General features: G+C 44.1%; 1 protein-coding gene and 2 pseudogenes across 5 annotated transcripts in view; 2 read left to right on the top strand and 1 right to left on the bottom strand.

The window, feature by feature from the left end:
* Positions 1-22,532, top strand: part of Polh (DNA polymerase eta) — a 41,266-nt gene that overhangs the window by 9,187 nt on the left and 9,547 nt on the right. For 4 of the 5 annotated variants that reach the window (XM_042266090.2, XM_042266089.2, XM_042266088.2 and 1 more), the window contains 7 exons: positions 5,453-5,595; positions 6,368-6,502; positions 11,835-12,049; positions 14,883-15,052; positions 17,352-17,455; positions 19,811-19,930; positions 22,344-22,467. In XM_042266090.2, coding sequence (XP_042122024.2) covers positions 5,459-5,595; positions 6,368-6,502; positions 11,835-12,049; positions 14,883-15,052; positions 17,352-17,455; positions 19,811-19,930; positions 22,344-22,467 — 1,005 coding nt within the window. In that variant the 5' untranslated portion in view covers positions 5,453-5,458. The remainder of the gene's footprint in view (positions 1-5,452; positions 5,596-6,367; positions 6,503-11,834; positions 12,050-14,882; positions 15,053-17,351; positions 17,456-19,810; positions 19,931-22,343; positions 22,468-22,532) is intronic. The other variant, XM_076557746.1, reaches the window with a different exon arrangement.
* On the bottom strand, positions 7,030-8,655 carry LOC121824845 (large ribosomal subunit protein eL31 pseudogene; annotated as a pseudogene).
* Positions 16,209-16,684, top strand: LOC102911418 (large ribosomal subunit protein P2 pseudogene; annotated as a pseudogene).

The raw sequence follows: 22,532 nt of genomic DNA on the forward strand, positions 1-22,532 counted from the left end.
ATGGATACAGATACCTTCTGGTTTTTGTAGACACTTTTTCAGAATAGACAGAGGCCTTCCCTACCAAGAGGTATGGAATGCCCCAGATATTGGGGTCAGACAATGGGCCCGCCTTCGTCTCCCAGGTAAGTCAGAAGGTGGCCAGGCTACTAGGGATTGATTGGAAACTCCATTGTGCATACCGCCCCCAGAGCTCAGGACAGGTAGAACGCATGAATAGAACCATTAAGGAGACTTTAACCAAATTAACGCTTGCAACTGGCACTAGAGATTGGGTGCTTCTACTCCCACTAGCCCTTTACCGAGCCCGGAATACTCCTGGGCCTCACGGCCTAACCCCGTTTGAGATTATATATGGAGCTCCCCCACCAATTGTAAATTTCCTTCACCCTGATATCTCCTCTTTTGCTACTAGCCCTACCCTGGAGGCGCACCTCCAAGCCCTCCAACTGGTACAACAGACGGTGTGGAAACCCCTGGCCGATGCCTACCGGGAGCAACTGAATCGCCCGGTGGTGCCTCACCCATTCAAGATTGGGGATTCTGTCTGGGTCCGATGCCATCAATCCAAGAACCTAGAGCCGAGGTGGAAAGGACCATACACCGTCCTGTTAACTACTCCCACTGCACTCAAGGTTGACGGGATAGCGGCTTGGGTCCACGCGTCGCATGTGAAGGCCGCCAAAGAACCCGACGAAGCTGAGAGCACCGAGACATCTACATGGAAGGTTCAACGCTCTCCAAACCCACTACAGATAAGACTCACCCGTGGGTCCTCCTAATCCCCCTAGTAACCCTCCTAACATTAGGAGGGGCATCACCAGAGAGCCCCCAACTTGTTAAGAAAATTACCTGGCAGGTCATTTCCCAGACTGGGGACGTAGTCTGGTCCACGACTGCTAACCATGCCCTAGGGACATGGTGGCCCACTTTAACCCCCGATTTCTGCCATCTAGCAACCGGAGCGGATGATTCCTGGGGGGTGAGAGATGTGGCGATAAGTGACCTAAATAAGACTACCCATCCTGGGACAGTCCAGCACCCAGGGTGCAGGACCCCTCTGGCAAGATGCCGTTGGGCCCAACATGATTTCTATGTCTGCCCTGGGGATGGTAGGGACCGAAAGTTGGCCAGAAAATGTGGGGGAGCCAGAGACTTCTTCTGTGCTAGTTGGGGGTGCGAGACCACCGGATCCGCTTGGTGGAACCCCAAGTCCAGCTGGGATCTGATCAAACTGGAACGAGGGTTCCCTAAGGCGCCAGGGGGATGGTTTTATTGTGCTCCCGAGGCCGGATTGACACCCACAACGGGCCAGAATCACTACCAAGCCGGGTTGTCCTTACCCCTGAAAATTACCTTTACTGAAACAGGAAAAAGCTTCCCTGAATGGACAAGGGGGAGGGTCTGGGGACTAAGATTATATGAAAAAGACTATAACAGGGGATTAACATTCACGATCCGGCTTCAGGTCTCGGAAATCCAGACAGCAGCAGTAGGTCCCAACCAAGTCCTCAAAGAACATAAGTCCCCAGGCATGGGTGTGGCAAGAGTCCCTACCCACATCCCAGGATTAACTACACCTCCTACAATATTAGGAACAGGGGATAGACTACTTGACTTGATACAGGGGGCCTACTTAGCCCTCAATACCACCGCACCAGAGAAGACCCAGGACTGTTGGCTCTGCCTGATTTCCAGCCCTCCATATTATGAGGGAATTGCGGTAACAGGTAATTATACAAGCCAGACATCCCCGCAAGGGCGATGCCTCTCTACCCCCATGCATAAACTAACCCTGTCCGAGGTATCTGGCCAAGGGTTCTGTGTTGGAAATGTCCCCACGACCCATCTAGCCTTATGTAATCAAATTCATCAGCCGACGGAGGGAAATTATTATTTAGCTGCCCCCTATGGAACCTACTGGGCTTGTAGCACAGGATTAACCCCTTGCATCTCAAGGGCAGTACTAGACACCACCTCAGATTACTGTGTTTTGGTTGAATTATGGCCCAGGGTAATTTACCATACATCTGAATACATCCTTAACTATGCTGAACAGAGGTCCCGGTTGCGAAGAGAGCCCGTCTCCTTAACCCTGGCCTTATTGCTCAGGGGAGTTACTATGGGAGAGTTAGCAGCAGGAATCGGGACCAGGACCGCTGCTCTCCTAGAGACCTCTCAGTTTAAACAACTCCAGTCAGCCATGCATGAGGACATCAAGGCATTAGAAGAGTCTGTAAGCGCCCTAGAAAAGTCCCTCACCTCCCTATCCGAGGTCGTATTACAAAATAGGAGGGGATTAGACATCCTCTTCCTACAGGAAAGGGGGGTCTGTGCAGCCCTCAAGGAGGAATGCTGTTTCTACGCGGACCATACTGGTCTTGTTCGAGACAACATGGCTAAATTGAGAGAACGACTGAAGCAGCGCCAGCAGCTGTTTGAATCTCAACAAGGATGGTTTGAAGGATGGTTCAATAGGTCCCCCTGGTTTACGACCTTAATATCTTCTCTTCTTGGGCCCTTGATCATACTCACTTTGCTCCTCCTATTTGGCCCCTGTATCCTTAATAGGCTAGTTCAGTTTGTTAAGGATAGAGTGTCAGTAGTACAGGCACTGGTACTAACCCAACAGTACCACCGCCTTAGGCACGACGATCAGGAGACGCAGTTCAATTAAATGAAAGATTCCATATAAAACAAAAGAAAATGGGGGAATGAAAGCCCCCCCCTACACCTTTTTTTTTTTTGTAATGCTGAATGCCGTTTATTGAAGGAGGGAGGAGGGCTTAAATGCAGGCTTATAGCACAATGGGAGAACCCCAGAGGGCAGAAGTTCGCTACTGATGTTTTACAATCTTGCATCTAAGCTGTTAATGCCCAATATGCAGGATACACAGACAAGGAACTTCCCTTAAGCATTCAGGAGGGTGGAACCCGGGAGGGAATTAGCATTGGGAGGATATCAAGGTCAAGGTCAGCAAGCAAGGCAACAGTTACACAAAACGGGGGCCAGGGCCCTACAGGTCCCCCTGAAAGCTCCCCCCCGCCCCCCATCCCAATAACTTAGTCTAAGAAACGCCATTCTGCAAGGCAAGTACCAGAGAAAGAGGAGTTCATAACTGTGGTCGGCCACCCGGCCTTGGGAGAGAAACCGTTGAGTCAAAACGGGATATCTGTGGTTGGCCACCTGGCCTTGGGGAATAAACAGTTGGGCTAGGAAAACACCCACTGTACCCTAGGCAAGGCCAAGTCAGCCACACACACCAAATTTCCGAGAATTAAAAATATGTCCCCAAGTTCACCCTGGCCTTCTTTGAAACAACCAATGGGAACCCTGTAACTATGCTTCTCGCTTCTGTAACCGTGCCTCTGCCCCTGGGATCCTATAAAAAGTCCCCCTTACCCTAGGAAGGCGCGCAAGTCCTCCAAGAGACTTCAGCGCCCCATGTACCTGTGTATCTAAATAAACCCTCTTGCTGTTTGCATCTGATTCGTGGTTTCGGCGTGTTCCTTGGGTTTGGGGTCTCTCCTGAGGGAAGATCTCCTGTGGGGGTCTTTCACCCCCTTTTTCTAAAAATTGAGTTTCTGACTTAGGTTGCGTGGGATATCAGCAGGTCACCTTTCCGTCATGGAGACATCTGCCCAGGCCATATAGGCGCTCTGTCTTAGGTTGTGGGGGGGGGGGACCCTCAGGCATTACCCGTCTCTGAATGCTCATTATCATACAGACTCAATCATGTGTGAGCTGCAGAGTTAACTGCTGCTGAAGATCTCAAAGTGGCGCTGGGCTTGCAATCTGTGTGTTCGACACAGAAAAGACCAACAGAAGTCCTAACCCACCCATATTCGGTAGGCTAAAGCAGCTGAGCCATTCCCTTCCTTAATGAGCCTTACTGCAAATTGGAGTCCTTGTAAGATGGTATCCCAAAAGCAATTGGAACTTGACTTTATAAATTTATAATTTTCAAAGCCAATGGAGATGTATATAACTATTGAATTAAATTTATCATGCCCAATAGAATGAAAGATGAACTAACTGTGGTAGCTACTTTTGCTGCCAGGGTCTCCACTGTGCTAGCTGTAGTAACCAGTTATGAAATGGCAATCCCAGAAATAGTAGCAGCGGTGGCCACCACTGCTATAACAGCAACAACGGCAGCAGTGATGTCAAATTCTCTTCTGGAGCATGTGGGCATCCACTGGTATGGACACAACTCCAGGAACACAAACCAAGGTCCATTTTTCTTGATCCTAGCACGAATTAAGCTGGCAGCTCTGCAAAAGAACAAGTAAGAACCATAAAGAAAAAACAGGCAGCTCAAAAGGAGCAGAACTAATGGTCTCATAATGGCTACATTCAGGCTTATAAATTTTGAGGTATCTTCAAAGGGGGCTAAATGAATTTCAGGAGGCCAGTAAATGTACAGAGCCACTCCTGAAAAGTAGGTACTACAGCAGCTTGAAGAGGATTGTGAAAATGGAAAGGCTTAGCTGGCATGCTATTGTTATCAAATGGAGGTCAGTGACCTTCAGGGTTATCCTTAATCTCCAAGGTGTCTGGGTGACATGTTCTCAAACATACTTGAAAAAGCAGTTACCATACATCACCTCCTGAAGAATCCAACTGCATGGCTACAGTTCCTAGGCTTGCGTTAATGCTTGCCAAAGCTGGCCATATTGGGCTCTCAATCCCCATTGGCATCAGAAGGGGAGAGTTTTTCACGAAGGCCCAATAGGTCTCTGCCATGTTGGGCTTCAGCTAAATGCTCTCTTTTATAAGAGTTGTGTGGATCGTGGTGTCCTTTCACAGTAGCAGAACAGTGACAGGCAACTTTTGGCTATTTGTGTATCTTTTATGAAATGACTGAGAAGGAGTAGCCAGGTGTACTGATGCATGCTTGTAATCCCACTACTTGGGAAGTAGAGGCAGGAGGATCAGGAGTTCAAATGGAGTCTGTTTCTAAAGTTGTGAGGTTTTTTGTTTTTTGTTTTTTGAGACAGGGTTTCTCTGTGTAGCTTTGCGCCTTTCCTGGATCTCGCTCTGTAGACCAGCCTGGCCTTGAACTCACAAAGAGTTGCCTGCCTCTGCCTTCTGAGTGCTGGGATTAAAGGCATGCGCCACCACCGCCTAGCTCTAAAGTTTTAAATATGTATTACTTTCATAAAATTGTACTAGTTTATTCTCGTGTCCACAGTAAATGAAAATGACTTTTGTTCTTAGTTTCCATGCTCCTATTCTTGTTGTGGCTCATCAATTAGATGTAGAAATATAGTTGTTATTGTTGATTTGAGACAGGGTCTCACTGTGTAGACCTGAAATATCTGCCTGCCTCTGCCTCCAGAGTGCTGAGGTCAAAGATATGTACCCACCACACATGGTAGAAATACAATGGGGGTCTTTTGGTTTTGTGTTTTAGATTAAGTATTTTTCTGTTTATAAAATGTCTTCCAGGAATAAATGGCTACTGGACAAGATCGAGTGGTTGCTCTTGTAGATATGGATTGTTTCTTTGTCCAAGTGGAACAACGGCAAAACCCTCATTTGAGGAATAAGCCTTGTGCAGTTGTACAGTACAAAACATGGAAAGGTGGTGGGTATGTATTGTTGAGAGTGGTGTGTGTGTGTGTGTGTCTGTCTGTGTGTATTTGTTTTTCTGTCTGTCTGTCTGTCTCATGGGGGGCGGATATTGAGGGTCTTCCTCAATTGCTCTCTCTGTTTTGAGAGCCTCTTACTAAACCCCAAGCTCACTGATTCAGCTTAGGCCAGCTGGCCAGCAAGCTCCCCGGATCTTCCTGTTTCTGCCCCCAAAGACCTAGGGCTAAAGGGCATGTACTGCTGCACCCAGCTGTTTCTGTGGGTCCTGGCGATCCCCAGCTCAGCCCTGCTTGCTTGCATGACAGGCACTTCACTGACTGAGCAGCCATATCCCCAACCCCTCCGAGTCTTTAACAAATTTTTTTTGTGTTTGAGAGTTTTGTCCTTATATATGTCTGTGTGCCACCTGCATACAATACCCACAGAGGCCAAAATAAGGTGTCAGATCCCCTAGAACTGGAGTTACTGACTGGTGGTTGTAAGCTACCATGTGGGTGCGGCAATGAACCCCAGGTGAAAAGAGCAGCTAGTGCTCTTAACCCTTAACCATCACCCCAGACCCCACTGAGACTTCAGTCTGTGGAAACTCAACGGTTCTGTTCTAGGTCTTTTTTGAAATTTCTGAACTGCTGTGTCTGTGATTGAATAATAGCATTTGTCATCACAGATTTCTAATTTTATGTGTTTATAGCCTACTTCTGTTAAAAGTTTGTTATTGTTTGAGATCTTGTAATATTTTTGATTTTGTTTCCTTTTCTCCCCCAACTTTAGAATTATTGCAGTGAGTTATGAAGCTCGTGCATTTGGGGTTACTAGAAACATGTGGGCAGATGATGCTAAGAAGTTATGTCCAGATCTTCTACTGGTACAAGTTCGTGAGGCCCGTGGGAAAGCCAACCTCACCAAGTAAGCAAAAAAGAACATATGTGAAGGAACATAGAGGACACTTAGGAAGTTTTTTGTGGGATGGAGGTGTGGCCAGTGGTAGAGTGGTTACCTAGCACTCATTAGATCCTAGGTTTAATATCAAGGGCCACTTTAAAAAAAAAAAAAAAAGCTACAGGTGAGAAGTTACTGTAGCTTGTTGCTCCTTGCAGTATACTCAATAAACTTGTTGAAACAAATATGAAAATGTTTTTGGTTTTTCGAGATAGGGTTTCTCTGTGTAGTTTTGGTGCCTGTCCTGGATCTCACTCTGTAGCCCAGTCTGGCCTCAAACTCACAGAGATCCGCCTGGCTCTGCCTCCCAAATGGTAGAATTAAAGGCGTGCGCCACTGCCTCCTGGCCAAAATGTTTTTCTGTCAGCATCCTGTGTCTATGAGTTAAATATTTTATGTGTGCTTCAGTAACAGTTTTATTATTGCTTTTAAGTTCTTGCCTTTAAGGAACCACTTATTATCTTCCTTGTTTAAAAATCAGTTGTTATGGGGAAATGAAAGCTAGCTCAATAGTTAAGAGGAGGTTCTGCTCTTGGAGAGATCTGAGTTTTTTTTGCATTTCTGCAACTTTATTTGACATTCAGTGGGTTCGTTCTCATCCACATTGACTGTAGATTTTTGAATGTGGTAACAGGCACAAAAGTCACTAATGTGTAGAGCTTATTTGGTGAGTTAATCACCCTCATTACATTTTTTTGGACAAACGTACACGAATATGATATGGAGCATTCCCTTGGCCCAGACAGCTTTATTTATTGAGCCTGGTATCAGTGTGTACATCTGGAGTCCCCTTCCCCTTCATGGCAAATTTCTGAATTTCTTAAGTGCCTGAGGGGCATGCTTCTTGAAGCCCACTCCATGAATGCGCTTGTTGATGGTGTTATTCTTGGGTCACATCCTCGGGGATGGCAGAATGGCCCTTCTTGCTGCCACCCTTCTTTGTGGGAGCCGTTTGGCTGAGCCCAAGTTGGAAAGGACAGGGGCCACTTTATTTTCCTGATATTTTTTAAATTTATTTTTATTTCATGTGCATTGGTGTTTAGTCTGCATGCATGTCTGTGTGATGGTGTCAGATCCCCTGGAACTGGAGTTATAGACAGCTGTGAGCTGCCATGTGGGTGCTGGGAATTGAACCCTGGTCTTCTGGATAGCAGCCTGTACTCTTAACTGCTGTGCCACTTCTCCAGCACCTCCTTCCTTCCTTCCTTCCTTCCTTCCTTCCTTCCTTCCTTCCTTCCTTCCTTCCTTCCTTCCTTCCTCCCTCCCTCCCTCCCTCCCTCCCTCCCTCCCTCCCTCCCTCCCTTCCTCCCTCCCTCCCTTGCTTTCTTTTTTCTTTTCGGTTGAGCCTGTCTCTCTGCAAACTTGAAGGCCAGTCCTGAAGTGAAAGATGTGTGTAGAGGTAGGCACAAGCCTCAGTCATTATAATAGTCCTGTCTTAGTCAGTGTTCTATTGCTGTGAGGGGACACCATGACCATGGCAACTCTTATAAAAAGAAAGCACTTAATTGTGGCTTGCTTAGACTTTCAGAGGTTTATTAGTCCATTATCCTCATGGCAGAGAGTATGGAGGTACGTAGGCAGACATGATAGCTCAGAGTTCTACATCCAGATCCAAAAGCAGGCGGAAGAGGCAGAGATACTAGATCTGGCTAAGCATTTGAAACCCCAAAGCCCACCTCCAGACACAACCAAGCTACACCTACTCCAACAATGCCACACCTCCTAATCCCTGTCACGTAGTGCCATTCCCTAATAACCAAGCATTCAAATATATGAACCTATGGGGGGCATTCTTTTTCAAACCACAAGTCCTAATAGTTAATACACACTGAATTAAAGGCAGTATTCTTTATAGGGAATAGCTCTGTTCACTCTCACATTATTTCTAGGTAGGTACAGGTAAAGTTTGTAATCCTATCTTTATAGTGGTTTTGGTTTTTTGAATTTTGTTTTTGTTTTTGAGAGACAAGGTGTCATATATCCTAGGGCAAGTCTTGAAATCACTCTGTAACAGAGAGGATGACTTTCAATTCCTGGTCCTCTTTTCTCCACCTCCTAAGTGCTGGGATTACAGGCCTGCTCTACCATATAGTTTCTGCAATGTGAATCCAGGGTTTCATGTTCTGGTAAGCAAATACTCGACAGACCAAGCTACATTCCCAGCTCACAAGAGGTTAAATAGTTTAAATTCAACAGCTGAGTGGAAGACTGGAGATTCACATGCATGTGTAGCTCAAATCTTAATTGGTCTTAATAAAAACCTGGAGCCAGGTATCAGAGTAAATGCTGAAAGATCAGAGAGACAAAGGAGCCAGCCACAGCCAAGTCTTACCTTGTCAACTCCTCAGCCTGAAAAAAGAGTGAGCTCCTGTCTCTTCCCACCTTATATTCCTCTCTCCACCCAGCCATATCATTTCCTGTCTCCACTTCCCTAGTGCTGGGATTAAAGGTGTGTGCCTCCCAGGTACTAGGATCAAAGGCATGATATCCCAAGTGCTGGGATTAAAAGTGTGTGCCTCTACTGCCTTTCTCTTTTAAACTGGGTCATTCTCGTGTAGCTTAGGGTGGACCTTCCTGCTTCCTCCCAAGTGCTAGAATTAAAAATGTATGCTACCACTGCCTGGCCTCTATGGTTAACTAGTGACTAGCGCTGTACTCTGATCTCCAGGCTAGCTTTATTTGTTAGAGCACCAACAAAATATCAGCATGTGTATTCTTTTCAGAGTCTAGTATCTACATTCTCACAGTACACTATGAGTACAATATGCTGTAGGCATCAGGCTTTGACTTGGGACTTGAAATATTTCGGAACTGACCTGTGAATTGGATATCTAAAGATAAAATTGACAAAAGATTAGTAGCTTTCCAGGAGGTCGTGGTACATGCCTTTAATCCCAGCACTCAGGAATCAGAGACGGGTGGATCTCTGTGAGTTCGAGACCATCCTGTCATCCTGGTCTACAGAGTGAGTTTCAGAACAGCCAGGGCTACACAAAGAAACCCCATCTCAAAAAAAAAAAAAAAAATTAGTAGCTTAATCATAAAGCAGAATTAATTCAGTTAATGGAAATACAATATTGCATGCTATGTTAGCAGTATAGAGTCTATGAAATATATGCTGTTGACTTTAAAATTTGATTTGGAAAAGGAATACTTCATTAACTTAAACTGAACCATTTATTTTTAAAACCTGAAAGTTGGGTGTAGCATACCCTGTAATTCCAGCACTTAGGATGTGGAGACAGGAGCATCTGGGGTTGAAGGTCATCTCCAGATATTTAGTGAATGAGTTTCAGGCCAGCTTGTTCTATATGAGAGACTGCCTCAGAAAACTAAACAAAGCACAAAGCAAAGCTATAGTAAATCATGAACAGTTATGGATTTCGGATATTTAGGAGTGAGTATATAGGTCAGAGAGTTTAAAAGACCCACAGTTTAAAATCATTTTAATAGTTAAAATACAAGGTTATGAAAATGCTCTTTGCAAAAACATGTGCACTAATAGTTTGTGTAGTTTTTCAAATATCCTTCAAAATAGAGTAATTTGCTTAAGAGACCATACATACCAACTAGTATAGTAGGATGCACTCTTCCAGCTTTGTGTGTGAGTGTGTTGCACATTAGTTTGCTTTTTGTCCTTTGAGGCATTTTCCTAATGCAAATAAAGGTTGTAAGAGAAAAGTCAAATAATCTATAATTCTAATTTAATGACATTTTGGAATGGTAATCATAATGTTTTGGGGGGCATCTTAGTGAAGACATGCAAATATTTCCATTTTATGGAAAATATAACAAGATCAAAGAACTTTAAATTATATAGCAAATCCAAACCAAAGTAAAGAAAACATCCAGATTGTTGTAGAAAACTAGCTATTTGGCTAGGAGAACCATTTAATGGTTTATCTTAGTTTGCTTTCTATTACTGTGATAAAGCACTGACCAAAAGGAACTTGGGAAGGAAAGGCTTTGTTTAACTTATATCTCAGGTCACAGGCCATCACAGAGATGAAAGTCAGAGCAGGAACCTGAAGGCAGGAACTGAAGTAGAGACCATGGAAGAATGCAAAACCATGACTTGCTCCCCATGGCTTGTCAATTTGCTTTTTTTTAAGTAAGTTTTTGAGATTATAATTCCATCATTTCCCCTTCTTTTTCTCCCTCCAAATCTCCCTTGTACATACACACTCCCTTTCAAATTCATGACCTCTTTTTCTTTAATTGTTGTTACATACATACATACACACACACACACACACACACACACACACACACACACACACATTCATGTATCCATATATGTATGGATATATTCAGTCTGTATGCAGCTTGTATACAGCCTAAGATACCTGTCCAGGAGTAGCACTGCCCTCAGTGAACTGGGCCTTTCCACAGCAATCATTAATCAAGAAAATGCCTCCCAGACTTGCCTACAAGCCTGTTTGATGGGGCATTTTCTCAATTGAGGTTTCTTTTCCCAGATGACCCTAGCTTGTGTCAAGTTGACAAAAGACTATCCCAAGTCTTAAATAGATCTATGATGCCCAAATGTATCCCTCAATCCTAGGCACTTGTCTTCATAATTTGAATGATAGTATGTCCAGAGCAATTGGTTTGCACTAGCCAAACACTATTGACTGAAATTGAAGTCTATAGTCAGTTTATTGATTTGTATGTAGTAAGAGTTGCTCTCATAAGAAAAATATGTTCTGCTGAGTGTCATGTTCTCCCTAAGTTGTGTCTTGTTTGAAGATAGACTCTGAAGCAAAAGATTTTTTAGTTGTATGTAAATAGCAAAGGGATAAGTGAACATAGTGGAATGTTTCATTGTGCTAGGCTTTCTTCTCTTCTTAGAGAGTTCCTTGTCACATAGGTATCCTCAGGGTCTGCATGCCTTTTAACTTGGTATAACGCTAGCACTGCATGAAAAGGCTTCCCTAGGATTCTTCTCCTTTTTCTATTATCTACCTATCCATTGTTCCCTTCAGTTGGGTAATTATTACATCTTTATTAAGCCACTTGTCACTTGCTTATTGATTTATTTTATTTTATTTTATTTTTTTGAGACAGGATTTTTCTGTGTAGCCTGGCTGTCCTGAAACTAGCTCTGTAGACCAGGCTGGCCTTGAACTCACAGAGATCTTATGCCTGCCTCGGCCTCCCCAGTGCTGCGATTAAAGGCGTGTGCCACCATGGCCCGACACTTATGGATATTCTTGTTCATTATAGGAAGAACAACATGGGGCTGACAGTCTCAAGGTTGTGTCCATTTATGGCCTACTTGTATGATCCTTATACTCAGGTACCGGGAAGCTAGTGTTGAAGTCATGGAGATAATGTCTCAGTTTGCTGTGATTGAACGTGCCAGCATCGATGAGGCTTATATAGATCTGACCAGTGCTGTGCAAGACAGACTTCAAAAGTTAGAAGGTCAGCCTCTCTCAGCAGACTTGTTACCAAGCACTTACATTGAAGGGTTGCCCCGAGGCCCTCCAACAGAAGAGACTATTCAGAAAGGTACTTGTATAGCATAACATTACTTCTGCTTCCTGCTTTTGGAACCTGCTTTGCTTGGTTATGCTGCTTCTTTTTAGAATGATACTTAAATTATGGCCTGTATGAATCATAGACACTCACATGAAAGAATATACAAATTCTCGTTATCTTTCTGGGTATATCCATGATGAGAAGCTGTGAAATTTGTATAAAAGTAAATATCTCTTTAGATATGTAACCATTTCAGCTTAGTATTATGACTGCTTCCTTCATCTGTACATTCATTCAGATTATTGTCATTTAGTTTCTTGATTTATTCAACAGCAAGCAGAATGAGCTTTTTGCTTTTTACTTATTTTGTGTGTGTGTGTGTGTGTGTGTGTGTGTGTGTGTGTGTGTGTGTGTTTTGCCTGCGTGTATGTCTTCATGCCACATGTGTGCAATGCCTGAGGAGGCCAGAAGAGGATATTAGATCTCCTAGGGCTGGAGTTACAGATAATTGTGAGCTGCTGTGAGGGTGCTGGGAATTGAACCCAGGTCCTCTGAAGAGTAGTCAGTGCTCTTAACTGCTGAGCCATCTCTCCAGCACCAGAATGAGTTTTTTAAATGGAGACCCAAGGTGTAGGGGTTAACTAATTTAAATTTTTTCCTCAAGAGAAAGGGTCTTTCTGTGTAGCCCAGGCTGGCCTCAAGTTCTCTACCCTTCCCCCACCCCAGCTGTTGGAGTTACTAGGATTACAGGCATGTGCTACCACAAGCAGTCATAGATATATATTTATGTATTTTAGTTCTCACAAATGCCCTGTAAGTTGCAAGTTTTGTGAGCAGCAACAGCAGTTTTGAACAGGAAGATAAGGTTGATAGATTGGTAACAGTAGTAGTTAAGAGTATTTGAATTGTGGGCATTATATGGTGAGTTTTGGGTTTGAGCCTTTTGGTTTGCACTGGAGACAAACCCAGGGCCTCCATTGTACTGGCAAGTGCTTGTCCTCTGAGTGGCCCCTCAGCCAAGTGGGAAGAGTCGAGGTGGTTGGGCCTGTGATATTGTTCTTGTTCTGCAGGTGTCTTACTTTTCTATTGCTGTGCAGATATATGATCAAGGCAGCTTATAGAAGAGTTTACTGGGCTTAGAGTTTCAGTGGTGGAGTCCTTGACTGTCACGGGGAGTGTCGTGGGCTTTAAAACTCAAAGCCTACCCCAGGGGACATACCTCTTCCAACAAGGCTATACCCCCTAATCGTCCCAAAGAGTTGTACCCACTGGGGACCAAGTATTCGAATATATGAGCTTCCGAGGGGCATTCTCATTCAAACCACCGCAGCTAGTGAAGGCATTTACTGGCTGATGACTGAGTTCAGTCCCAGGACCTGCATTGTGAAAGGGAAGAACTGACTCCTGCACCTTGTTCTTGGATCTCCACATACTTGGTTTTGTGCATACTCCTTTCCTCAACCTATAAAATAAACACATCTCATTTGTTTCTAAATCGAAAGGGTACTAGAGAGATGGCTGCGTAGTCAGGAGCACACACCGCTCTTGCAAAAGGCTCCCAACACCCACATCAGGCAGCTTACTACCGCCTGCAACAATAGCTCCAAGGAAGTTGACACTCTCTTCTGGCCTCTTGAACACCTGCACTCACATGCACAGTCTTGTGCACAGACACACAAGTATGCACATAATTAAAAACAAACACTTTTTAAAAAGTTAAGGTATTATAAGTAAGAAATAGAAGGTGAGTGAAGCAGGATGAGTTGTAGTGATAGGGGAAATGATTTTGAAGTGGGCTCTGTTGACTGGCTACACAGTGGGAAACGGGGTAGGGTAGCTAATGTTATTTGAATTCTGAGCTTTTTTTGAGAACAGAGGGTAGCCCAGCATGCCTTTAATCCAGGTATGTGGACCTCTGAGTTCAAAGTCAGCCTCTTCTACAGAGAGTTCTGGGACTGCCAGGGATACACAGAGAAACCCTGTCTCTAAACACTGAAGAAATGTAAAGAAGAAAATTTGAGGGAACACATTTTTAAACCATTGCTCCTGGGCTGGGAATAGAGATCAATAATAGTATGTTTGAACCATGGGTTCAGCACTGAAAAAAATCAATAAATCATTATTCATGAATGATTGTTAACATAAAAATTATTTACACATTATCACTATAAATTTTAACCTAAGCTGAAACTAAGCCTTCTGGAATTGGTATGTTCGAATGTGATTGGTTTTCTAAACCTGTGTATCTGGGGCTGGTGAGATGTCTCAGCAGGTAAGAGGGCCTGCCCCCAAACCTAACAACTCGGGTTCGATCCCTTTGACCTACATGTGCGTATGCCCACACAGACAAAACAAGTAAAATGTAATTGAAAATAAAATGGGGCTGGAGAGATGGCTTAGTGGTTAAAAGCACTTGGTGTTCCTCAAGAGGACCCAAATTTGGTTCCCAGCATTGACATTGTGAGACCACCTTCAACTCCAGCTCCAAAGGATCCAAAACCCTCTCTGGCCCCCAGGGGTACCTACACACATGCCATACACAGACACACACACATAAACAAAAATAAAGTTTAAAGTAAACCTATGTGTCTAAAGTACCTGAAATCAAACCGTTTCTGCATTGAATGGCAAATATAGTCCTGTGCTGCTTAATGTCAGGCATATGCCCTGGGAAATATGTCCCTGGGTGATTTCATCACTGTGCAAATATCATGGATTTAGAGAAAGCTAGATCATATAGCCTACTATACATTAAGTTCTAATGCCATATACCATCATGTATATAGTCTGCCCTTGAGCAAATGTTATGTGATTCATGACTGAAAATAACTAATTTAAAAAATGTCTTCTCAACTTTTTTCAGAGGAAATTCGAAAACAAGGCTTGCTTCAGTGGCTTGGTTCTCTTCAGATTGACGAGCCCACCTCTCCAGACCTACGGTTGACTGTGGGAGCAGTGATTGTGGAAGAAATGAGAGCAGCCATAGAGAGGAAGACTGGTTTTCAGTGTTCAGCTGGAATCTCACACAATAAGGTGAAGGCTTACTGTAGACTTCACAGAGAAGCATTGATACTTTTAGTCAAGTACAGCAAGGATGGATGGGTATTGGTGGATATTTAAAATTCATGTTGAGAGCCTGGTGTGGTAGTGCATGTCTGTACTTCCACCACTTGGGAGGTGGAAGCAGGAAAATCAAGAGTTCTAGAGTTCCAGGCCAGTCTACTCTATAGGAAACCTTGTCTCAAAAAACTTTAAAAAAAAAAGGGGGTGGAGTGGGGTGGGGGTACTGGAGAGGGGACTCATCAGTTAAGAGCACTGGCTATTCTTCCAGAAGACCTGGGCTCAATTCCCACCACCCACATGGTAGCCCTCAACCGTCTGTAAATACAGGTTCCAGGGGACCCAACACTTCTGGCCTCTGAGGGCATTGCATGCACATGCTGTACAGACATAAAGGCAGGCAAAACACCCATACACATAAAATAATGTTTTTTAATTGTTTAACATTTTGGGACTGGTGAGATGATTCAGTGGGTAAAGGCACTTGCCACCAAGCTTAATGACCTGAGTTCCACCTAGAACCCACATGATGGAAGAAGAGAACCAAATTGTCCTTTGACCTCCGTATGTACCATGCCCCCCATAAATGTCACTTTTTAAAATCTTAGCTAGCTGGGCAATGGGGGCGCACACCTTTAATCCCAGCACTCGGGAGGCAGAGGCAGGTGGATCTCTGTGAGTTCGAGGCCAGCCTGGTCTACAGAGCTAGCGAGATCCACGACAGGCATCAAAGCTACACAGAGAATCCCTGTCTCAAAAAACCAAAACAAAACAAAAAAAAAACTTAGCTAAAATAAAATTCATATTGAGACTCAAATAAAAGCTTAAGTAATAACATTATTTGACATGCACAAATAACTTTCCTAAGGAGCAGCCTGAAAGCTGACACAAATTATATTTTTTTAATGAATGAACTGTCTGTATAGGAAAGCTGAAGCCTGGATCTTCCTCAACTGATTACAAGTTGGTCTCGCCAGGTGGTAGTGTCGCATGCCTTTAATCCCAGCACTCGAGAGGCAGAGGCAGGTGGATCTCTGTGAGTTCGAGGCTAGCCTGGTCTATAGAATTAGTTCCAGGGCTGCCAGGACTACACAGCCTGACACTGCTGAGGTCGCACGTGTGAGGCCTGTCCACAGCAGCCGACATGCGCTACGTCGCCTCTTATTTGCTTGCCGCCCTTGGGGCAGCTCCTCTTCCAGCGCCAAAGACATTAAGAAGATACCAGACAGACAGCGTGGGCATCGGGTCGGTGATGACCGGCTCAACAAGGTCATCAGTGAGCTGGATGGAAAACACATGGAGGATGTCATCGCCCAGGGTGTTGGCAAACTTGCCAGTGTGCCTGCTGGTGGGGCTGTGGCTGTTTCTGCTGCCCCTGGCTCTGCAGCTCCTGCTGCTGGTTCTGCCCCTGCTGCAGCAGAGGAGAAGAAAGACGAGAAGGAGGAGTCCGAGGAGTCCGATGATGACATGGGATGTGGCTTCTTTGATTACATTCCTGCTGCCCTGCAAATAAAGACTTATTATGTAAAACAAGAAAAAAGAAAGAAAAAAGGGGAGGCAGGGGGATTCTTCCCACTTCAAATGATTTAATTAAGTAAAAAAAAAAAGAAAAAATCCCTCCCAGGTATATCCAGCCACTCAGGTTTTAGTTAATCCAGATATAGTCAAGTTGACAACCAAGAACAGCCATCACAGACCATGTCTCAAAGGAAAAAAGAATCTTACTAGTGAAATGAAGGAATGATTATCTATAAATGTATGTTTATGTATTGATGTGGAGGGAGATAACCATTTTTTTTTTTTTTTTTTAGTTTTCAATTATAGGTATATGTATGTGTCTCTGTGTGGGTAGTCTTCCCTGGTCTTCCCACATTCACTTCCAAATGTTGGCATTACAGGATTGCACCACCATTCTTGGCCTATTTTAACATTTTCACATTTACGTGAATAAGAAGTGAATCTTAATTGAGTTTCTTCTCTGTTTTTTAAACCTATTGTGAGAAAAATCTCAAATAGATGATAAAGGAAAGAATGACTTTAGGATAACAGAAGAGAAGAGTGTAGGGAGAACAGTGAGGAAAATGTTTTTCCCAGAGGATTCTGTGGAACATAGAGGTTTTGAGTTTCTGGTTATATTTTGATTTTCATGTGGAAGTTATTAGGCTAGCCATAAGCTGTGCCTCTGTGTATGTGTATGCATGCTTTAGTATTTACCAACTGTACATAGTTACCTTACTAATATTAATGATTTTATTGTTCTCTGTGCTTCCAGGTCCTGGCAAAACTCGCCTGTGGACTAAACAAGCCCAACCGCCAAACTCTGGTCTCACATGGGTCAGTCCCACAGCTCTTCAGCCAGATGCCAATTCGTAAAATGTAAGTATTCAGGGAGGACCTGCAGTTTCATCATGTCCATGTGAATGATCTCTGCTTCTCGTGTCTTTTGTGCCTCCTAAAGGTTTAGGCTCAGAGAAAATAGGTACCAGTCAGAGAGGCAACACTGGAAAACTTATGAACTACATTTAGGCTTTTTTTCTAAATGAATTTTCAATTCAGGGTAATCTGTGGTATATACCTAATCCTTAATTAAAAAACAAAACTGCCAGGTGTAGTGGCGCATACCTTTAATCCTAGCACTTAAGAGGCAGACGCAGGAGCATCTCTGAGTTTGAGGTCAGCCTGGTTTACATATCAAGTTCCAGAACAGCCAGGGCAGTGTAGACAGACCCTGTCTCAAAACCACAGAAGAACTGAAGGTGGCCTGGTGATAGGTGCCTGCGATCCCAGCACTAGAGAGGCAGAGAAAGGGGCAGGAGCATCACTCATGAATTTAAGGCCTACGTAATGAACACCTGGTCACCCAGGGCTGCGGGGCTGGGAAGATAGCTACTGGGTAAGAGCACTTGTCGCCCAAGTATGAGGGCCAGAGGTCAAATCCCTAGGACCCTCCTAAAAAGCCAGATGTGGTTGCTTGTGTGCTCCCCTGTACCTCAGTGCTGTGGAGCGAGCAGGGAGAGTGCCCTACAGCCCCTGAACTGTGGGGGATGGAGATGGGGATTCCCAGGACTTCGATGGCTGCCACCCAGCTCCAAGTACAGTAAAAGACCCTGTCTCAAGGAAATAATTCTGAGAATGCTAGAACACTTAACATCCTGAAGCCTACACATATGCACATATTCCACACACACCAAACATACACCTGAGTTTTAGCTCTGTACCTAACTTCCTTCTGGCTTTTTACTCAAGTCTATCAAATATGTACAAATAAAATTGTACTTCTCTTGGGAGGGTATTGAGACAAGGTCTCACTAAACAGTCTAGGCTGGCCTCATACTGTGGGTGTTCCTTATGCCTCAGCCTCCTAAATGCTAGGATTATGGGTACAAGCAACTACATCTGGAATTTGACTTTTCTTTACTATTAAATCAAGGGGTTTTGTTTGTTTGCTGTTGAGACAGGGTCTCTGTAGTCCAAGTGAGCCTGGAATTCACTGTGCCACCCAGGCTCACTTGAAGCTCCTTAATCCCGTTTCAGCTCACTGAATGCTTGTGATTACAGATGGGAGCCACCATACCTGGCTCAGTCAAGAAGTTTTCAGATCTGCTAAACTGCTCTCCATTGAGGCCTGAAAACAAAGCTGATCTGAGAAAGGTTTATGGGCTGGAGGTGGTAGAGAGGCAGCCGAGGACAAAGCATCATGGAGACATTCAGCAGAAAGAGGGAAAGTGTAAGATACTCGGAGAGAACCTAGGGAGATGTGAAATAGTCTGTGTTGAGGGAGACACTGAAACAGAAACACTGAGGGTAGAGGAAGGACATGTTTAGGTCACTTCAAAGCTAGCTGAGGAACATTGGTCATGGAAAAGGTTTGTTTTGGGTTTGGAACGTTTGGGGGGGAGTGTTTGGTTTTTGTTGTTTTTCAAGACAAGGTTTCTCTGTGTTGCCCTGGCTGTCCTGAAACTCATTCTGTAGACCAGGCTGGCCTGGAACTTAGAGATCCACCTGCCTCTGTATCCCCAATGCTGGGATTAAAGGCGTGCGCCACTTCTGCCTGGCTTGTTTGTTTGGTTTGAGAGTTCAAGACAGGGTCCCATTCTTTAGCTCTGGCTGACCTCAAACTCACAAAAACTCACAGAGATCTACCTGTCTCTGCTTCCCAAGTGCTGGGATTAAAGGTGTGTGCCACTACACCTGGCTGGGTTTTAAATTTTAATCTGCAAATGGGACAGTAGGTTTTACATGCTGAAAATTTAATATACAAGAACATGAAAAATGAAGTTTTTACATACAGTTGACTTGATAACAAATCAATGATGAATATTTTATTTATGCTCCTGTTAATCTTCTCAGTTCCCTGCTTGAAGAGTCATCTCATCTAGTTTTCTTGGTTTGTTTTACTGTGTGCGTGTGTATGAGAATGCAGTGCACTCGGGAGCGCCTTTCAGAGGGCTCCAGGGTCAGACTCTGTGTGTGTGTGTATGAGAATGCAATGCACTCGGGAGCCCCTTTCAGAGGGCTCCAGGGTCAGACTTTAACCACCAGCACCTTCACTTGCTGAGCTCTGAAGTCCTCCCTCAGCTTTGTGCTGGACAGTTCAGAGTCTGCAGGACTAGAACGTTCTCTGCTTTTCTCTGAATCTTTGGGAGAGCTACTTGGAGCAGCAGAATGTCTTTGTTTTGGTTAACTGTATATTTAAATGGGACCTATAAATTCCTTCTCTCCTTTGTTTAGCCGCAGTCTTGGAGGAAAGCTTGGGGCTTCTGTCATTGAAATCCTTGGGGTAGAATACATGGGAGAACTGACCCAGTTCACTGAATCCCAGCTACAGAATCATTTTGGAGAGAAGAATGGGTAAGTGGTTTATAATATTTTTTCCTTTCTTTCTTTCTTTCTTTCTTTCTTTCTTTCTTTCTTTCTTTCTTTCTTTCTTTCTTTCTTTCTTTCTTTCTTTCTTTCTTTCTTTCTTCTTCCTTCCTTCCTTCCTTCCTTCCTTCCTTCCTTCCTTCCTTCCTTCCTTCCTTCCTTCTTTCTTTCTTTCTTTCTTTTCTTTTTTTTTTTTTTGGTTTTTTCCTAGACAGGGTTTCAGGCTGGCCTCAAACTCACAGAGATCCACCTGGCTCTGCCTCCCGAGTGCTGGGATTAAAGGCGTGTGCTACCATGCTTGCTGTAAAAAGGTTTATATTATTTTTCTTTTCTTTTTTTTGATTTTTTTTTTTTTCATGTGTGTTGGTGTCTTGGCTGCATGCATGTCTGTGTAAGGGTGTCAGAACCCCTGGAACTGGAGTTACAGAAAGTCTTGAGCTGCCATGTGGGTGTTGGGAATTGAACTCAGGTCCTCTGGAAGAGCTGCCAGTGCTCTTAACCACTGAGCCATCTCTCCAGCCCCAGCCAGTACTCTTAACTACTGAGCCATCTTTCCAGCCCATTTATATTATTTTTCAAACATAACCTTTATAGAGATGTTAAGTTCAATATAGATAAAAACTTTTAGTAGACAGGGTCTGATAGCCCAGATTCAAACTTGGTATGTAACCAAAGGTAGCCTTGAAGTGCTGATCCTCTTGACTCTCTACCTCCCAAATTATTAGAAAACAGACATGCAGCAGCATACCCAGCCTATGATGTGTGTCCCATGGGGTCATTTCATGGGTTGGTCCTTTAAAATATTAGTTCCCAGCCAGGTGGTGGTAGCGGTGGCGGCGGCGGCAGCGGCGCATGCCTTTAATCCCAGCACTTGGGAGACAGAGGCAGGTGGATCTCTGTGAGTTCGAGGCCAGCCTGGTCTACAAAGCAAGTTCTAGGACAGCCAAGGCTGTTACACAAAGAAACCCTGTCTCAGAGAAAATAATAATAAATAATAATAATAATAATAATAATAATAATAATAATAATAGTTCCTGCCAGACATAGTAGGCTATAATCTTAGAACTTGGAAGACAGAAGCACAAGTTTGAGATTTAATAAAAGAAAGAAAGAAAAATAAAGAAAGAATGAAAGAAAGGCTTGGGTAGGATATCCTTCATTGTTGGACACTTTCCTAACATGCTACAAGGCTTTTGGCTCTATCGCCAGCACTGAAAAAATTCTAAAAGTTAAATAATTAGGTCACTATGTCCTATTACTCTAAAGTAGTTTTGTCTTATACCTGGGTGGTTGATAGGAATTGTTCATTTGAAGCCTGAATATGTACTCCCCCCCCCCTTTTTTTTTCAAAGATTTATTTATCATGTAGTGTTCTGTCTGCATGTATCCCTGCAGGCCAGAAGGGGGCACCAGATCCCATTCTAGATGGTTGTGAGCCACCATGTGGTTGGTTGCTGGGAACTGAATTTGGGACCTCTGGAAGAGCAGCCAGTGCTCTCAGCCAGTGCGCTCAACCTCTGAGCCATCTCTCCAGGCCTCCCTCTCCCCGCCCCCTCCCCCGCCTAGAATATGTACTCTTACCATGTTTATTTTTGCAGTATTGGGAATTGAGCCCAAGGCCTTGCACATGCTAGACAAGCACCCTACTATAAAGATAGATTACCAGCTTTTTTCCTTTACTTTTTATTCAAGTCTTACTAAATTGTCCAGGCAGGCTTTGAACATGTAATTCTTCTGCCTCAGATGCCCAAGTCCCATGAATTCCAGATCTACACAACCAGGCTAGTCCTATTATATCATGTATGTTTGCTCTTTTGCTGGTGTCACATGCAAATCCTTGTGTGTCCGCCCTAGTAAGCACGAAAAGATGAATTGGTGGCTTGCTTGTTGGTACTTTGCAAAAATACAGTGACTCGGCTCTAGAAGGTAGGGTTAGTTCTCCTCTACCAGTGTCTCACGTGGTACAGGCCTTGGACTCCTTGATCCTTTTACCTCCACCTCACAAGTGCTGGGACACACCTAGGTATTCATTTTCTTTTTTTGTTCCTAGTGCTGGGGATTGAACGTAGGGCCTTGTACGTGCTAGATATGTGGTCTACCATTGAGCTATATGCCCCAACCTCAGCCGTTTCCATGAAGAGGATAAAAGGCTAACGTAGGTATTTTATTTAACAAGGGGGCCGGGGCAGGAGGTTCATGAGCTGGAGGCCAGCCTGGGTTGCATAGTTAAATGCTGTTTATAAATAGGAAAGAAAGCAGGCATGGTGGCTCTGACCTATAACCCAGCAGGATCACAGTTCGAGGCCAGTTGACCAGACAGTGATATCATCTCTAGGAACACACAAAAACTACAAGGAGAATAACCATGCTTTCATCTTTGTGTCTTTTGCTGGTTTTATAGATCTTGGCTATATGCCATGTGCCGAGGGATTGAACATGATCCAGTTAAACCCAGACAGTTACCTAAAACTATTGGCTGTAGCAAGAACTTCCCAGGGAAAACAGCTCTGGCTACTCGGGAGCAGGTAAGCAGGCCTTCTCAACAGAACAATGCCTCCCTTAAAGGAGACAGTGGGTCTTGATAGCTGTG

Source organism: Peromyscus maniculatus, chromosome 21 (genome assembly GCF_049852395.1).
Source record: "Peromyscus maniculatus bairdii isolate BWxNUB_F1_BW_parent chromosome 21, HU_Pman_BW_mat_3.1, whole genome shotgun sequence".
Lineage (NCBI taxonomy): Eukaryota > Metazoa > Chordata > Mammalia > Rodentia > Cricetidae > Peromyscus > Peromyscus maniculatus.